At 46.0% G+C, this 18414-nt stretch overlaps 1 protein-coding gene across 1 annotated transcript in view; it reads left to right on the top strand.

Annotated features, from left to right (window-relative positions):
- STAB2 (stabilin 2) overlaps positions 1-18414 on the top strand; it is a gene marked incomplete at its 3' end in the record, with an annotated part of 108588 nt that overhangs the window by 69733 nt on the left and 20441 nt on the right. Inside the window, exons 39-51 of the mRNA XM_084255091.1 lie at positions 346-422; positions 3167-3292; positions 5688-5761; positions 7480-7551; positions 8525-8644; positions 9211-9258; positions 10107-10190; positions 11645-11791; positions 12631-12771; positions 13936-13995; positions 14320-14496; positions 15832-15921; positions 17981-18127. Of these exons, the coding sequence (XP_084111217.1) occupies positions 346-422; positions 3167-3292; positions 5688-5761; positions 7480-7551; positions 8525-8644; positions 9211-9258; positions 10107-10190; positions 11645-11791; positions 12631-12771; positions 13936-13995; positions 14320-14496; positions 15832-15921; positions 17981-18127 (1363 nt within the window). The remainder of the gene's footprint in view (positions 1-345; positions 423-3166; positions 3293-5687; positions 5762-7479; positions 7552-8524; positions 8645-9210; positions 9259-10106; positions 10191-11644; positions 11792-12630; positions 12772-13935; positions 13996-14319; positions 14497-15831; positions 15922-17980; positions 18128-18414) is intronic.

Genomic DNA, 18414 nt, shown 5'->3' with positions numbered 1-18414 from the left:
ATTTACTCACGAAGGCTATTGGCTATGGCATACACTGCAGGAAGCAATGTGTGGACACAGCTTCTTGCCACCAGTAGCTCTCTAGGCACCGGCGGCCACCCTCTTTATCCCTGGGCCCATGGCCACATAGGCACACTGTGCAATTTGCCCGACACAGGATAACAGTTTTAACTGCCCATGGAGGGGACTTGCTAGAAGTGGACTCTCCTCCCAAGCCTCAGGCAAGATGTCTCAGAGCCTCCTGAGGCAGGAGCAGGACTGCTGGGGCGTGACGGGGTAGCGTGGGCTCCGTGGCGGGGTGTTACGTGTTTTTCTACAAACAGCACTTGCCCGTTCTCATTGCAGCTGCCTTCTCCACCCAGATGGCACCGCCTCCTGCAAATGTGCGGCAGGATTCCAAGGGAATGGAACAGCGTGCACAGGCAAGCCAAGAAGACTTTGTTGGGGAGACCAGGCCAGGCGGGCTGCCGGGAGATCTGTGCACGTGCTGAATGGGCAGCATCACCAACCGTCCATGCTGAACGGGCGGTGAACATCTAGTAATAGGGCAGCTGTGCCCCAGGCAGCACCCCCTCTTCTGCACCTGCTTTCTTCTCCAAGCAGTGGCCACAGCCTGGGCCACAACTGGAATCACATGGAGACCTTTAAAAATATTGATATCCCTGACTAGAGTGTGGTGCAGCTGTGGGTCTCAAGTGGGACAGAAAGGATTGAGCCCTGCTTCTTCCTTCCACAACCCACATGGCCTTGGGGGTGTCTCCTAACTGCTCGGAGCCCCCGTGGCTCATTTGGAAAGCGTATATGAAGCTGCTCCTCCGGCAGAGCGGTTGGGAGTGAAATGACCGCTCTGTGTTCAATGGCAGATGCTGCAGCTGTTGAAAACAGCCCCAGCGCTAGACCCCCTGAGTTTGAATCTAAGTTCTTTTTTTTTTTTTTTTTTTTTTTTTTTTTAAATTTTCTAGAGGCATGTCTTGTCTTATTTATTTATTTATTTATTATTTGTTTGTTTGGTTTATACATGCACTGGGTACAGTCAGAAGCGCGGGAGGGTGAGAGAATCACCAGAGCCAGAGCGGGGAGCAGAGCAGGCAGAAGGACCGAAGTACACTGCTGAGGGGAGCAGCGGGCGGCAGGAGAGGTCTGCGCGCCATGTGGGACCCTCCTCCGGTGGCCGGGGAGCAGCCGGGGATCGAACCGGCGCTGCAGAGGCCGCGGGCAGCCCCGCAACCCAGCGCTCAACCGCTGCGCACCGGGGAGGCCCTGAATCTAAGTTCTTTTCATTTGAGTGTAAGCTGCCTTGTCACGGACTTCGGGGTGGTCTGGCTACTCTCCACTCATAAGCCAAGCTCAAGAGAACAGAGTTGGTGGAAGGAAATCAGGTTTCATCAGATGCTGCCCAACCTGAGGCACAGCCAACTCCTGTCTCAAAGGCTGTCTCCCCAAATTGGGGAGAAGCAGGGACTTCCCTGATGGGGGGGCAGAGGGGCGGTACTAAGGAAGGAGAGAGCTAACAGTCTTCATCAGTCTTCAGCAGGATTTCAGAGAAATAGGCAGGGTTTTCCAGAAACTGCTCTGGGGCCCGTCTCCCTCCTCAGCTTGTCCTGACTGGATCGGCCGTGGCACTGGCGGACGAGCTTTCCACCATGATGAGGCTGTGTTGACCCTCGGCCTGTTTCCACCTCCATCTTGGTCTCAGTCGGCCTTGCCTGGTTTTCTGGTTTTGTCTCTAAGAAGAGACAAGCAGGAGCAGAGAAAGAATAAACAGGGCAGGGACAAGGAACTTAGGGTCACCAGGGCTGGGACAAGTCCCTCCTGACTACATCCGGCTGCACATTCTTGAGAGGCAGTGGACACAGGTTCACCTTCAGGACATGCCTCCTGCTGAAGAGGGCCAGGGGCTTGGCAGCTGTACAGGGCTCCGTGAACTTGAGGCATGACGGTTTGCCACAGAGCTGTCAGCCCAAGTGTTTATACTCTTGAGGTGTAATGCTTTGGAAGTTTTGATGTCTCTAGCCTTTTGGAGATACAGGGGACTAAGGAATTCAGGAGACAAGAGCCAGAGATCAAAAGAAGTGAGCATATTCCAGTAACAGTAGACGGAGGAAGGTGCATCCTTCCAAGCCAGTTACAAAGACTTTGTTGATAACAGGAGTCCGGGGCCAGGATGCAGTTGTTTCAAGGTGCCGGCATCTTTGTGTTTCCAATTTCCAGCCGGCCCTGGAGCTCCCTTCAAGGTTGTTGCTACTGCTACATCTGCAAAAGCAGCCCTAGAGGGAAAGTCAGCTAAGTTGTGTTTTTTTTTTCTTTTGTGCTCATTAGCATCTGAAGGCAACTGAACCATTTTACCCTTATGATAGGTTCAATGCTCTTGGTATCATTTTTTTATCTGTAAACTGCTCCAATTAGAGAATCTCCCTCACTGGATGGTTGGACAATATCCTGAATTAATACCTGTGATGCATTTAAATCAGCCCTACCACAGAGCACTCGATGAATGTGAGCTAATACGCTTAGGGTGTCCGAGATACTTAATTTGCAAGTATCTGCGATTTTTGTGTCTATACTTAGAAAGTCCTTTGTTTTCTTGTGAAGGCTTTTTTTTTTAAGATTTAATTATTTATGAATACAGGGGTACAGGCCAGAGGTGTAGGAGGAGAGAGGATTCACCAAAGACAGAGCGGGGAACAGAACAGGCAGATAGACCAAAGTACACTCCTGAGGGGAGCAGTGGGTGAGACAGGTGAGGTCTGCTGTGCCATGTGGGTAGCTCCCTGGCCAGCCAGGGATGGAAATCATGCTGCAGAGGCTGCGGACAGCTTCATAGGTTACATCTTAACCCCTTGCGCCACCAGGGAGGCCCTCTTGTGAAGGCTTTGTGTGGTAATGGTATCAGGGTAATATGGGACTCATAGAATGAGTTGAGAAGGCTTCTCTCCTAATACTTAAAATAGTTTGTGAAATGTTGGTGTCACTTGATCTTTAACTATCTGGTAGCATTCACCAGGAGAGACACCAGGTGCATTGCGGCCTTTTGAATTATCCATAATCTGTCTCCAAAATCCTACCAATTTTGAAATATCTTCCATTCTCAATGGTGCAAGTAAAAACACATCAATGACTTGTCCCTTCTCTCCCTCCTTTGCTTTCTGTCCTCTCTCTTTTATAGCTATCGATGCTTGTAAGACCAGCAATGGAGGCTGCTCTGCCAAGGCTGACTGTAAAAGAACCACCCCAGGAAGCCGGGTGTGTGTGTGCAAGGCAGGCTACACCGGCGACGGCATCGTGTGCCTGGGTAAGTCCCATCCCCTGCTTGCCCATCCAGTGGCTGGAGGTTTCAGAGTCAGGGCCTTGTTAAATGCATGAGAGCTTCTGTGTCACCTCATGGGGCAGCTGCTTGGGTGTGGGAAGATGAGAAAGATCACTCAAAGTCCATGTGGAGCAACAAGAAGCTGGCAGGGCTACACCAGAAGTAATGTGCAGCCCCCATCCAAAGGCAGTCTCGGATTTATTAGCATCAAGTACAAAGGTGGGGCAAATAAGCAGGGAGTGTCCCTGCCGGGAATGCAGTTATCCGAGCAAGTGAGATGTAAGCTAGGAGGGACCAGGGGCTATTGCCCAGGGGTCCCCTTGGTCCTGCATATTATCTCTCTTCTAACATCTGCCTGCTGTTTGCAGCAGATGCTGATTTCCCAGTATGCTCCTCACACCAGGACTTTTGCCTTTGGTGAGAGGCCCCCTGCATGACATTTTACCTAGCTGACAAGCAGGAACTCTGGGCACCAAGACAATATCCCCCAAGAACATGGGGAGCTGGGGACCCCACATTTCTGTTTAGGATGTGATGCTGCTGAATCATCTCTCATTTGTCTGGCAGGAAGCTGTGAGGGTGTGGAAATGCCAGGGCTTGGGGCTCTATGCTTGAAGGAGAAAGAAACTTTCCCCATTGAATAATATGATGGTGGCTGGTTTTTTAAACATTTACTAATCCTTTTTATTATATATATACAAGTAATGCATTTCTCCCTGTAGAAAAAGTAAAGAATGTTTGCATGCATGCTGGGGAGAGGGGAATTTGTAAATAGCCACTCTTGCTATTGTTCTGTTTTCCTATTTGGCTGTATATGGACATATTCTTTTAAATAAAAGGCATATCTCTTGATACATAGTATTCTCTATGCTTAGCAATAGGGAAAAACTCTTTGTGAAAATAAGTATTCCTCCAAGCTTTCTCTTAAGGGCTACACTCTGTTCTATTATAAAGGTACACCATAGTAAACTCTCTGAATTTTAACCTTTTGGTTATGAAAAAAGTTTACATAGAAGAGTTGCAAAATTATAGTACAAAAAAATCAATTTTTCTTTACCTGAATTCACTTATTGTTAAGGGTTTTGCCCATTGGTTTATCATTTCTCTCTATACACTTATCTTTATCCTACGCCATTTGAAAGTAAGCTATATGGCTCATATTCTCTTTATACTTAAACACTTGAGCATATTTGAAAATAAGGAGAGACATACATCACCACAGCACAGTTATAACCTTCAGTAACTTTATTACTGATATGTTACTTTTGTCTACCATTCATATTCTAATTTTATCAATGGATGCAATGATGTCTTTTTCTGGGCAATTTTTCCTCTAGTGCAGGATCCAACATAAGGCTGGAACTTAATTTTCTTATCTCATTGTCTCCTTTGATTCAGAATAATTCCTCAGCCTAGTTTTGTCTTGTTTGACTTGACATTTTGAAAGCATATAGTCTACTATTCCATTATAGCATACCCTTCATTTGAGGTTCATCTGATTATTTTCATGATTATATTCAGATTATGCATTCCAGTGCCAATATCACAGGAGTGAGACTGCCAGCTGCTCCCCTTTGAGATGTTACTTTTGACCCCTTGATCAAGGCAAACTCTGATTTCTCCATGATAGCTACTTTTTCCCCTTTGCTCCTAATGAGTCATCAGTGAGGAGACACTTTATTACCCAACAAATATTCTGCACCTCATCAAAACGTCCTCTTAAATTTAACTACTGATGATTCATTCCTGGACCAAATACATGGTGATAGTTGCAAGTGATTTTTTTTTAATTCCTAACACTTCATTCATGCTATCTTGGATTTCAAGATTCTATTATTTCAAGTTCTTGGCTGCAAACACTCATATCTATTCAACAGAGGGACTGATTCAAACCTGCAGACAGGCTCTCTGTTGGCACAGTCCCTTCCCTGAAGAGCTGATTTTGAGAAACTATATCTGGTGCTGTCTATAGGGTTACTTCTGCCTCAGACTTGAAAGAAAACGGAATCAAGGGTCTCCCTGGTGGCGCAGGGGGTTAAGCACAGCACTGTGAATCTATCAGAAGCCTCTGCAGCACAAGTTCAATCCGTGGCTGGCCAGGGAGCTACCCACCTGGCGCAGAAGACCTCTCCGGTCTCACCAGCTGCTCCCCTCAGCAGTGTATTTCAGTCAGTCTGCCTGTTCTGCTCCCCACTCTGTCTCTAGTGAATCCTCTCACCCCTGACACCTCTGGCCTGTACCCCAGTTCCTGTATTAATTAATTAATAGAAAAATGAATCAAACTTTCCCCCCTACTCCCCTCGGTCAGTAAGCCTTGTCAATGTCTTTACTTGAAAAATCAGGTTTGATTCTCATGCCAGCCATTGACTTTGTTTTAAAGAGATCAACCCGTGTTTGGCGAACAATGGAGGCTGCCACCAGCATGCAGAGTGCACGCACACAGGACCCAACCAGGTGAGCTCTGCCTCCCGGGGTCCTAAGATTTCCTAGGAGCAAACTCCTGGATCTTGAGGCCTGACGGCAAGGAGCTGGACAGACCTCTGGGGAGCAGGAACAGAAAATAAATACTTTAGGGCAAATTCTGAAAGAATCCCCAGGGGCCATTCTTTGGGCATGAGGAGAAATAGAAGTTAAGGGAAAGACCAAGGGTACTTCCCTCACATGGGGTGGGGGGCGGTGTCGATACCTGCAAACCACACATAGTATCACCTAGAAGGTCTTCAGCAATGCTCCTCTTTTGTTCAGCTTTTTTGATGCCCAGAATCCCACAATTTCCCTTTGACTTGAGGTTCTGAAGCGCGTGTGACACAGTGGAAGAGAATGTCTGGAGCCCTTGTGGGTCACACATTCCCTAATACACTGCAGGTTTGGGGAGGTGGGAAGCATGTGAGGGTTCCTGCATAGAGGGGAGAGGTGGTGGGGTGCAAAGACACAGGCGGGGAAGTTGCAGGCTCAGGGACTCCAGTGCCACTTCCCGTAGGCTCTGCCACCGTCGGAAAGGAAGACTGGCAGACAGGAATTGTGTCCTTTGGGATCTGGATGGGGCCATCCAGTCTCCAGGAAACATTGCATTGGCCTGGTTGAGGCATCTGGAAACCTCAGTGCCAGGCCTCCCAACAAGCAGATCAAGCAAGTGCCTAAAGCACCCCAAATATGTTTGTGATACATAGATGGTTGTAGGAAAAACCAGAATCAACGCTGACCTAACAGACTTGGGGGTTCAGTAGAAAATTGAATTCAAACCACTTATGCAGTGGGGTAACCTACGAGTTTAGGGTGCCCGAGTCTCTAGAAGTCCTCCTGCAACCTCACGGGCAGTGAGAGGGATGCGGGATGGAACTCTGAAAACAGGACCCTCCAGAAGGGGTGGCTGGTGGGCATTCTGGTAAAGAGAAGAGGGACATGAAGAAGAGGGGGAGGAGCAGAGACCCCTCTAGCTGACTCCACCGAGATCAAGTTCTAACAAGCAGATGTCACAACGGAGCCATGTGGGAGGCCTGTGTAAGGACCAGAAAGGGGACCCCCTCGGTGGGCACGTGGGGGGCGGCTGCTCCTTCCTCTGAGCACACGTTTGGTGAACAGAGAAGAGCTGCATTTCTGCCCCACTCACTCCCTGGTCGTGCTCCCGGGTAGTGCTCCTGAGCAGAGAGCGTGTGGCACATGGGTGACACAGGAAGTCCCCAACTGCCTGCTTGCATGCCATGTCCCTTCCCTCAACCCGAAGCCTCCCATTGACTTCCTCGGCCCAGCTGGGTTTGACTGATCATTTTCAAACATGTGCAACTGATTTGCCTGGGAAGCCCGGTGCCAGCCTATCCCAGCGCCAGTGCCTGCCAAGCACAGGGCAGGGAGCAGGGATGAGTCTGAGTGGAGGTGGGCGACAGCTCAGCTTCCTCCCAATGGAAACTTCACCACCAAAGAGAGAAAAGCCCAGCAGGCAAGGGACCAATATGGTGACAAAGTTTTTTAAAATAGGAAGTCTCTTGGCAGCAAAGACAAGACATCTAGAAGCTCCAGGTAGAGAGGGAAGTATAATATGTCAATGTGCTAATATGTAAGGTGGCGATTGTCGCTATAATAGGCCAATGTCGATGAAGCAACCGTGAGCACATTCAGTCCTGAGAGACCACAGAGTGGGTGTGAAATGACCCCTTTCCCTCCCTCCTGCTCAGGCCGTCTGTAACTGTTTGCCCAAATACACCGGAGATGGGAAACTCTGCACACTCATCAACATCTGCTTAACCGTGAGTCTGGCTGGAGGCGGAGGCCCTCAGAGGGCAGGCTGAGGTGCCTCCTACCCCATTTCTAGGGCCTGGGGCATTGGGGTGATCCCAGAGCTGCATCTGAGCCATGAGGTTCATTTTCCCCTCAATTGTCAAGATTGGAGAAACTCCCATCTCTGCCTCTGTCTTCACAAGGCCTGGCCCCTGCATCTGCATCTTCTAAGATGCACCCGAGGCCCACCTGGCCTTGGGTGATCTCATCTTAAGATCCTTAATTATATCTGCAAAGACCCTTTTTCTAAACATGTGGCCATACAACAAGCGCCTAGGTCAGCAGCACGCACTGGACACCGTTCTAGGCACTGGGCCAAAATAACACTCTGTGGATACTTTTAGAATAGGCGTTGGAGGGGAGGAATATTGTGCCGTCAGTCTTCAAGGCAGCTGCCTTTTTCCTTGCTTGTTTTTCCTGAACTCTACATTGTTCCTCACTTAGAAACTGCTCAGGCTGCAGAGTCCTCTTGATATGCCTGTGGATGTCAGATTTGAACTGCTTTGCTTTGCTTGTTTTTTAGCTCTCTGCCTAGTCTTCCACGGTTTATAAGCTCTTTGCCAACAAGGACAGTATTTTCTCTTTTATACTGACTTTTCTGCTGATGACTATTCCCTTTGCTATGGTGGGATCAGAGTTTAACCTAAAACTGGGAGTGTCACACAGCATCGGTGACTTTCTAGTTCACCCCCAGGTGCCAAGAAATTTTCCATTTGCTGACTTAGGGCTTTCTATGCAAGATTGAATGCGCCATCTTGGGAATTAAGGTTGAGGGAATGTGACAACCCCTGCCACTGTAGGGAATTGGAAGGAAATTTCAGGGGAAGGGCAGATAATGCCGACCAGTCAAAGAATGAAACAAAAAATAATCTTAATCAGAATTGCTTTGTGGCAAACTAACTGACCTGATTCCCATCCCCCACTCCTTGGAAATTTTACCAGAAAAATGGTGGCTGTAGTGAATTTGCTATCTGCAATCACACTGGGCTGGATGAAAGGACCTGTACATGCAAGCCAAACTACATTGGGGATGGATTTACCTGCAATGGCAACATCTATCAGGTAACACAAGTCGCGTTTCCATGAAAGAAGTCTACTTCCCTCACTGTGCTGAGAATCAGGTAGCTAAAGAATGTACAAGAATTTTGTCACATGGAAAGCCCTATAAAAGTGTGAAAGACTTTTGATACAGGTTGGCAATAAAAAGAAATTTTAGGTATCCATGGAAATCATTTGACCTAGAATGTAGTCGTTCAGATGGAAGATTCGAGTCAGAAACATCTAGTTTGAATCCAACTCTGCCCAGCTCTAGGTAGGTTGTATTACCTCCCTAGGCATCTGTTTTCTAATCTGTGAAATAAAATAATAATGGCACCAACCCCATCAGGTTGAACCTTTCTTTGATTAAGTCAGATGTGACTCCAGAAAAGTTTTGGAATTCATAGTATGTCCCCATAGTGTTCTGAACATCAGTTGTAAGCCTTGAGATGGGGCGTGAAAGAAGCAGATTGTCAGTTGCAAGAATAATAGATACTCTCGGTCTTAGAGAAATTGTCCTGTCACCGCCCTGCCTTGTTCTTGTGTTTAAGCCACAGACATTTAACAAACCTGCCTTGTCTTTTATCCAGGTGCTTCCCAGGAACCCAAGCACTTCCCAGTATTACTTCCAGTTGCTGGTAAGAATATGTGTGTCTGTCTAGCTGGAAGAGATGGGTCTCAAACAAGATAGGAGAAACCCTGGAGTCAGTGAGGGTAGCAGAAGGTCTGAAAACCTGAATTTCTGGTAGGGCCTCTGTGTTTTTTCATTTGTGAACTTCTCAGGCTTCCCTCTGATGGGTAGCAGTAAAGAGAGGAATAAACGTAGCTTGGCCTTTTGTACACATGAAAGTGTAGTAAATAAAAGTCTGCATCATACCAGTGGAGAATAGAAGGATTGTGTGTCCACTGGTTAACACTTTGAGTAAAAATATTATATAAAAATATTATATTAGATCTTCCTGGATATCATATAACCAAATAAGTTTCAGATATACTGAAAAGTAAAAGAGGAAATTTTAGTATAATAAACTCTAAAAGAAAGGAGAAGTAACCATAGCTCTCAGCATTGGCAAGAAGAATAGTAAAGGAAATCATGTTTTTATTAACAGGGGTATTATTATCTCAGTGATTATATTATCCCGCATATAAATATGTATATGGAGACGAGACACTGGGAAAAAAAATACCTAAAAATAATAGGCGCTACTGCTGGTTGGTAGGATTTTGGGTAGTTATTTTCTTCCTTATGATGTCTTTTTAAAGCTTTAGTACAACAAGCATGTGCTAATTTTATAACCAGATAAAAATAAACATTATTTCAATGACAAAGAAACTGAATGGGTTTGAATCTAAGACTAAATAAAACACAGCTGACTCCCTCCAATTCTCACCTCCCTCTTCATCATCTACTCCCCTGCTATTTGTTAGAATGGCTGCCTGTGTTTCGGTGAGGTAGGTGACCTGTGACCCTGCCTTCCTTCCCCAGGAACATTCAGTGCGAGACCTGGTGGGTCCCGGCCCCTTCACGGTGTTGGCACCTTCATCCAGGGCCTTTGAGGAGGATCCCCGGGTAAGCATGACACTGTAGGGCAGCTGGAAGAGGTCTGGGACTAGAATGCTTGGGCATCAGCTTGGAACCAACCTTGGAGATGTTTTTTTTATTTTAGGCATACTTAGGATCAGTTGCAGCTGACCAGCCAAGTAACCCCTATCAGGGGAAGTATTCATGCGCATGTGAGGCAGCCCCTGGCCAGAGACCCTCTAAAGGACATTCTTGATCAGGGTAGAAGGTTAGGGAAGTTCACACATTCTTAAATGATCCAAATCTTCCATAGGCACCTCCTCCCTTCCCCAACAAAAGCAGAAAGGAATGCTGGATTAAAGGGCTTTTAATAGGTTCTCTTCTTGCAGGACTTATCGGAGGCTTTGTTGTTCTAAATTTCACTGGCCCTCTTCATGCTGGATTACCCATGGACATACCCAGGTAGCAAATCTGTTCTGAGTGTGGAAGTGAGTCTTGTGTCCAGCCTAGACTCACTCCTTGAGACTCCTTGAGAAAACTGTGAGCCAAGTGATATTTCTATCCCTGCTTTACAGTCAAGACGCCAAGAGAAAGCACTCCAAAGTCTTATGACTAGCAAAGGGTGAAACAAGTACTCAAATTTGACCCCAGAACCTGCGTTTTTAACCTTCCACACACATTCCCTCTCTATGAAAATATTTGGGACACCAGCAAAAGCATTATTCGAAAGAATGTCACATTTGACCATTTTTTGAAAAGCATGAAATAATGAGGACCTGGTGGGCTTTTTATTACACTTCCTTACAGTTAATGTTATTTGAATTTGATTTGCAAATGGAGAAAATGTCATCTTTTCCAGACTAAACATTTAAACCTGGTCCAAGAGGCCTCCAGAGGGGATGAGAGAGGGGAAGGGAGAACTGGGTGGAGAGAGCACAAAGGACTGTGGGTACCTTGGTAGTGGGTGGGCTACAGAGATGACACCTCAAGTGGCAAAGCGGGAGATCACATACCTCCAAAATACTAACAGTGATGTAAACCAATGGCACTGTAATAAAAAAGTATTAAAAAATAAAAATAATATAAAATGCTGATCCTTTTAGTGAATTACAAAAAAAAAATTAAAAATAAAAATATGAACCTGGCCCAGGTGCCTCTCCAAGCGGGGGTAGGACAAGGCATTTTTTTCCATAATTTCTCACTGAGAACTATTTTTCCACTGGACTTGGGTCGTTATGACAAGTCTTGGGAAATGCTGGAGCAGAGGAGCTCCAAGTTCCCTTCCACTGTGAGGTGCTACATTGGAAACAGGAGAGGAAGGAGAGCAATTTCCTCCCTGCTGTTTGAGCAACCTCACCCTGGAGCCCTGACTACAAGCCCCACTGACCGCCCACTTCCCAGGGCTAGGGGGTGGATAGAGGTTTTGGGAGAAAATAGCAAAAGGGAAAGTTCTAGCAAAAGGCCCCCGGCTCTGCCTGGAACCCTCTGAGCTTCTGTTACAGATAAAAGACTGGGACAAGCAGGGCCTGATCCCCCAGATCCTCCGGTACCATGTGATTGGCTGCCACCAGCTGCTGCTGGAAAACCTGAAATTGACATCAAATGCTACTTCCCTTCAAGGAGACCCTTTGGAATTCTCCCTCTCTCAGGTAAGGGAAGACACCCTCTCTCTTCTCTTCCATAAAGTAACACCAATAATAATAACAATGCAGGCCTCCCCGGTGGCGCAGCATTTGAGCGCTGGGCTACGAAGCTGCCCGCAGCCTCTGCAGTGCCGGTTCGATCCCCGGCCGCAGGCGATGGTCCCACATGGTGCGCAGACCTCTCCTGCCGCCCACTGCTCCCCTCAGCAGTGTACTTCGTCAGTCTGCCTGTTCTGTTCCCCGCTCTGGCTCTGGTGAATTCTCTTACCCTCCCGCGCTTCTGACTGTACCCATTGCTTGTATAAATAAATAAATCTTTAAAAAAAAAAATTAGAGCTGGAATTCAGAGGCAAGGCAGCTTCAGATGGTCAACACAACTACTTTGGGAAACCTGGTCAGAAGCCAGAGCTTTTGACCAAAGCCCCTTGACCATGCTAGTCCCTCCCTCCCCACAATGGAGAAACAAATGCTGGCTGCAGATTTCATTGTAAAGGGGGGAAATTATGTCATGGGGCAGAGGGGGGGTTGGCATTGCAGAGAACATGTGAAAGAGAAATGCACTTTGATCTGCCTGCTATTTCACATTTGAGAATCACCAGTTGTTTTACTTATTTACTATTAACTTCTCCAAGAGAAAATGGCATTCTTGTCTCAGCTTTTTGACCCATCAGAATGAAAACTTTGCTCAAGTAACTGAGACTTCAGATTTTGCACACAGCTCTACTTCAATGTTCAATTTCATGATTACTGAACTGTTGGTGAAGCATTCTGAAGGAAGCAATTTTGTGTTTGCTTCTCTTTGTGCTCTTTTGGTGATTTCTCTTTATCTTTTTTGGTGATTTCAGGGCACAGTGTATATAAATAATAAAGCTAAGATCATAACCAGTGATATCATCAGTACCAATGGAATCATTCACATCATAGACAAACTGCTGACTCCCCAAAACCTCCTTATCACCCCTAAAGATGCCTTTGGAAGGATTCTGGTAGGTGAACGAACTCATTGTCCTACTCTCAGCATGGAGGCTCATAATACTCAAGATGTTATCTCAATTCTGGTTATGAGGCATTTTAATTTTGCTGCTTCAGTCACAAGCTACTACTAAAAGCCCAATAAATAACAGATATTTAGTGAGAAATAAATAGGAAAAGCCTATTTTAAATATAGTGGAATGGATTTTAAAAGCTTTTCTTTAATGTCCACAGAGCAGATGATCTGGCATAGATTTGGAAGGTAGAGAAATTACAGATAGATAATATTTATATAAATAGATAACTTCAGATGGTAGATGATTGATAGATGATCATGCAGAGGTAGGTAGAAAGAAAGAAAGAAAGAAAGAAAGAAAGAAAGAAAGAAAGAAAGAAAGAAAGAAAGAAAGAAAGAAAGAAAGAAAGAAAGAAAGAAAGAAAGAAAGAAAGAAAGAAAGAAAGAAAGAAAGAATAGACAGGTCAATAGATACATAATAATCACCAAAACTAAATTTGAGTAAAATGTATCCACAGGAAGGACAATCTTAGCTTTTGTTATTATTTTACTAGTACTGGCCAGGGTCCTTCATTGCAGACAACAGAATCCACTATACCTAATTTAAACAAAAAGGAGTTTCTTAAGCTAATAAGTGCATCATCAAATCTATTGGAAATCCAGAGAGCCTGATTCAGATGCTACATAGCTGAAAACAAAGCATCTCAGGGATACCTGCAATGGGGAACACCTGACTTCACCCCAGGGCTGCTCTGAATGTAACAGCTCACCAGTACCACCTTCTCCTGCCTCACCTTTTCCCCCCACCATTTCCCACAAGACTCTGGACCCCAGACGCCTCCACCATTGTGCTTTTCAGAAGGCCTGATCACATTGCTAGCAACCACTGCCTCCTCGCATTGTTTCTTTCCATCAAAAAGTTTTGGCCAAGCCCTTCTGCTTAGAGGGTCCTATATCACATGTGGGGTTCTAGCTGCAAATCAGTTTGGGACATTAACCTTCCAGCTTAATCTTGCAGCCTCTGTAATGCAGAGAGGCATTGGTGCAACAAACTGGAGTGGGCACCTGCCACATCATCTTACTCTTATCCAGTTGAACTTTTGTTACAGCGCTTTGTCAGTTATAGGAAGAAAGATATCAATTCCCTTTCTTATCTTTGCAGCAAAATCTTACAACAGTGGCAATAAACCACGGCTATGTCAAGTTTAGCAAGTTAATACAGGTAAAAACCTTTTTCTCTTAGGATAACCCACCTAAAGAGGTTTGCATTTTTGGAGGGATTTTGGGGTTTGGTTTGGTTTTGCTTGGGGGACTAGCCACCTATTATGGGATCTTATTCACAAAAGTCCAGCATTTAGCTTTGTGCTTTGCTTTCTAAGAAAATGAGGACCAGAATAGCTGGAGTGTGATGGGCATCAAGTTTTAGACCCTGTGACCCTTGAACCACAGAAGTCCCAGGGTGGACATGGAGGGGGCCCCAGCTGACTCTGACCCTCAACAAGACCCTGGACCTTTGCATGCACATGACCTGCTTCCTGTATTTCAGGACTTGGGTTTGCTGAGCACCATCACTGACCCCATCCACACTCCGGTCACACTCTTCTGGCCCAGCGACCAAGCCCTGCAGGCCCTACCTCCCGAGCAACAGGAATTCCTGTTCAACCAAGACAGCAAGGACAAACTGAAGGCTTATTTGAAGTTTCACGTAATCCGAGATTCCAAGGTAATGTGTTTGCACACCGACATGAGTACAGGGATGCCCCGGAGGTAATCAGATCCAGGAATTGCCAATGTCTCCACCTCCCATGTGCCTCCTGCCCCACTGTGTCCTCCCCTGGCTGGTCCTGGTTAGTGACCCCACACCTGGCTCTGTGCGCCACACCTGGCTCTGTCTCTCAACCTGCCATATGTCTTTTCTAACTTGAATAACCAACGGTGTCATCCCTGCCCTGTCCTGCAGAGAAGCTTTTTTTCTTCTCTAGTTCACATAGCAAAATGACTGCTGACAGCATTTTCCAAGTTTCTCCAAATAGACTTTTCCCCATCGGCAAAATTTCTAGGCAAAGGGCTGAAATCTGCTGTTCAGTCCTAAACTGATCTATGGTCTGGGAACCCAAGACATTGTAGGGACATGACAACTCTTGCTAAGACCTGGTCTCTCTGAGTCCTCACCCAGGACCCAGTTTTCCCTCCAGGAGTGAGTCTATCTAGTCCAAGCATGCTCCCCAATGCTCTGACTTTGGTTAATTCACAGGACCCTCAGTTTCCCAAGACTTCCGTAACAAGCCACCACAGACTAGGTGAGGATGTTTCCACAGTGTGGTGGTTATCATGTTCACCTCACACAAGCTGGGTGGCCTGAAACAACAGAAATTCATTCTCTCAGAGTATGGAGGCCAAATGCCCAAAACTGAGGCACTGACAAGATTGTTCCCTCTGGAGACTCAGGGAGAGCTTCTCTCCTGGCTTGCAGATGCCTCCCCCCCAACCTCTGCCTGTAATTGTCACAGACAATTACTAGACCTTAGAAAAGCTTGTCTGATTGTGTGTTTGTGTCTTCACACAGCACTCTCCTCTCTCATAAGACACCAGTCACATTGGATTAAATCATACTCATCTTACCTAATTACATCTATTACCTTCTTTCACAGTAAGGTCCCATTCTGCAGTAATGGGTGTCAGAACTTCAGTAAAACTTTCCAGGACATAATTCAACCCATAACAGTGCCCTGTGCTGTTTCCCTAGCCCCCGGCCCTGCCTCTGGCTTCATACACCAAGACAGCAACTCCCATGGCTGCCCAAGCATAGGCGCTGGGGTGGAAGGGTGCCCATAGGCGCTGGGGTGGAAGGGTGCCTGAAACCATCTCAGCTGATGGAGACTTTCCAGCCTCCCGTGATTATTCTCCCTTGGTTGCAGCTACTCCCTTTCAAGGCTGAAATTCTTAGAACTCTAGGAAAAACTTGTGTCTGAAATTGGGTTGTCGGTAAAACTCCTTTGAGTGCTTCTTCAGCCCCAGTTTGGAATATTATCAATAATAAAGCATCACTGCTCCTAAGGTTTCGGCAGTGGATCTCCCCAGATCTGCTTCCTGGAAGACCCTGCAAGGCTCGGAGCTGAGTGTCAAGTGTGGAGCTGGCAGTGACATCGTGAGTACTGTCCCCGGGTGGGGGCTGGGATTGGGTGACCAGCATTCCCCAGCCCCTGGCCCTCAAGGAGGTGTTCATTTTTCTCTCCATAAACAGCAAGCCCTTTTCTCTAACTACCCTCCAGGTCGCTATTCATGAAAAACCTGATGAATTTGAGCCAGTCCACGCCCTGGCAGTGAGTGGCAGGGAGGCCCCCCGCCCTGTACCCTTGTGGAGAGCAGCTTTTCATTGATTCTTCCCATGTCTTTTTCCTTTTTCTCTCACTTACTTTTAGAGCATGCCTTTCCAGTGCGGGAGGCTTCCCTGAGCTAGGAACATACACTGCCATTCCTTTTATTTTTTTTCTCAGCCCACTTTGCCCTCATCTCAGCTCTCGGCTGTCCTGTCTAGATCAGCCAACAGAGAGAAAGTTTGCAATTTTCACTATCCCTGGCTAGTTCCTGAGCCATTTTACCTTCTTCGAATTTCATGTGATGAATGGTGTGATAGGATCATAGTACACCCTGTATCCTACATATATTTGAAAACCCAAGATGACAGTGGCTTAGGTATATAAGGGTTTATCTCTCTGATAAAAGAGATCTGAAGGCAGCCATTCCAGAACTAGTATGATGATTCAATAAGGAAGCTCCTTGTGTCTTTCTGTTCTGCAACATGTGTATCCAGCCTCAAAGTCACCTCACAGTCCAAAATGGCTGCTGGAGCACCAGCCACCAAGTCCACTTTCCTTTGGTAAGAAGGAGAAAGGACAAAAGGGAATCAGCTTCCAGCTGAGTTGTTTCCCTTCAAGGAGCCTTCTGAAAAGTCACATACAACATCGTTTTTATAGCTTATGACTAGGCAGAACCCTTTGGGGTTTGGATTAGAATTGCATTGAATTTTAAATGAATATAAGAAAAAGTTAACATTGCTACATCACGACTTCTGAAGGTATCCCAATGTACTTATGCTCTTGAGGTCAGCTGTACTATCTCCATTCCAAGTTGGACAACTAACAGAGAAGGCTATGAACAAAGTCCCATTGCTCATTCAGTGTGCTAGGACAGCTTTCAGCATGCTGTGCAGTGAATTATTTAGCTTGATCTGTATAACAATTCTGTGCAATGACATCAGGCATCCTATTTAGCTGGTTAAAAAATAACACAGGTCTCAGAAATTCTGGAGCTTGCTCATAGTTACGCAGTAAGTAGAAGCTAAGGGATTTAACCACAGCTTCCATCATTTCATACTGTGTCCCTCCCATCAATAATTGCTAAGATTTATCTTTTTTCTTTTTATAGAACTTTGGAAATGGACTTTATTTCCTGGGGTGGGGAGGAATGTATTTATCAACTTACTGGTTGGGTGACCCTTAGAAAAGAAAGCTCTAGTTTGTCACAAGTATTAAATGAAATATTTGTTTAACAAAGCATGCCTAGCCCATGTGAAAAGACCTTGATATCATTGTAAGGTTAAAACCCATCCTTCCTATATCCTGAAAAGAAATTGTGCCAGGTAATTTACTAGCTACTGGCTCTAAGTAAAAACTGAGTCACTCCCCATGAAGTGTCACATCAACAGAGTTTATCCTAAACCATAGCTAGATCATCCCTGCTCCACCCTACACACCCCAGCCACACTGTGCCTACTTTGTTGGAGTCAGTGTTGCAGTGTCCAAGAGTGTGAGCTCAGGGTTGATTGACTAGGTATGAATGCCTACACCCCCACTTACTCACTGAATGACTTCCGACAAGTTGTTTGGCCTCTTACAACCTCAGCCTCCTCATCTGAAAAATAGGAATACTGTGTGATAGGAGCCTTAAGACTGTTGTGAGATTTAAAAGAATTTGCACAGGTAAAGCATGTGGAACAGTACTTGGCACATAATACATGTTGGGTATTCACTATTATATAGTTGCCTGTGTTAGCATATATTTGCATATATTTGCATATATGCTAATATCTTGGCATATATGCTAATGTCTATTCTGAGTCTTGCTGGCCACGTTATATGCCTTAGGAAGAAGAGAAATCTGAGGATTGTTGACTGTTTCTCTTTGTCTCTCTGTCTCTCTCACAGGGTGAACTTTTCCTGAATGGTCAAACATGCAGAATTGTGCAGAGAGAGCTCTTGTTTGACCTGGGTGTGGCCTACGGCATTGACTGTCTACTGATTGATCCCACCCTTGGGGGCCGCTGTGACACTTTTGCTACATTCAATGTCTCGGTCAGTGCTATAATCGATACTGTAGAACCTCAGGGGCAGAGAACCAGCCTCATGATCCAGAACGGACCTGGCTGTGAAAACAAGGAGGGCTGGTCCTCAGTGAGCCCAGGACCCACAGATCTGATGACTGATGTGTTTATCACCACCACTCAGCCCTACACAGGCTTGCACATCGTAGCCACCCTCCCACCCACTCATTCAATGATTCCTTCTCCATTAAGGAAAGAGTTACTAGGTACCACCATGTGCCGGTTATTGTGCCATTTGTTTTCAAATCACCCATCCAT

This window comes from Talpa europaea (genome assembly GCF_964194135.1).
Source record: "Talpa europaea genome assembly, chromosome: 15".
Taxonomy (NCBI): Eukaryota; Metazoa; Chordata; class Mammalia; order Eulipotyphla; family Talpidae; genus Talpa; species Talpa europaea.
The sequence above is the reverse complement of the archived record's forward strand: the minus strand, read 5'-3'. Positions and strand labels throughout refer to the sequence as shown.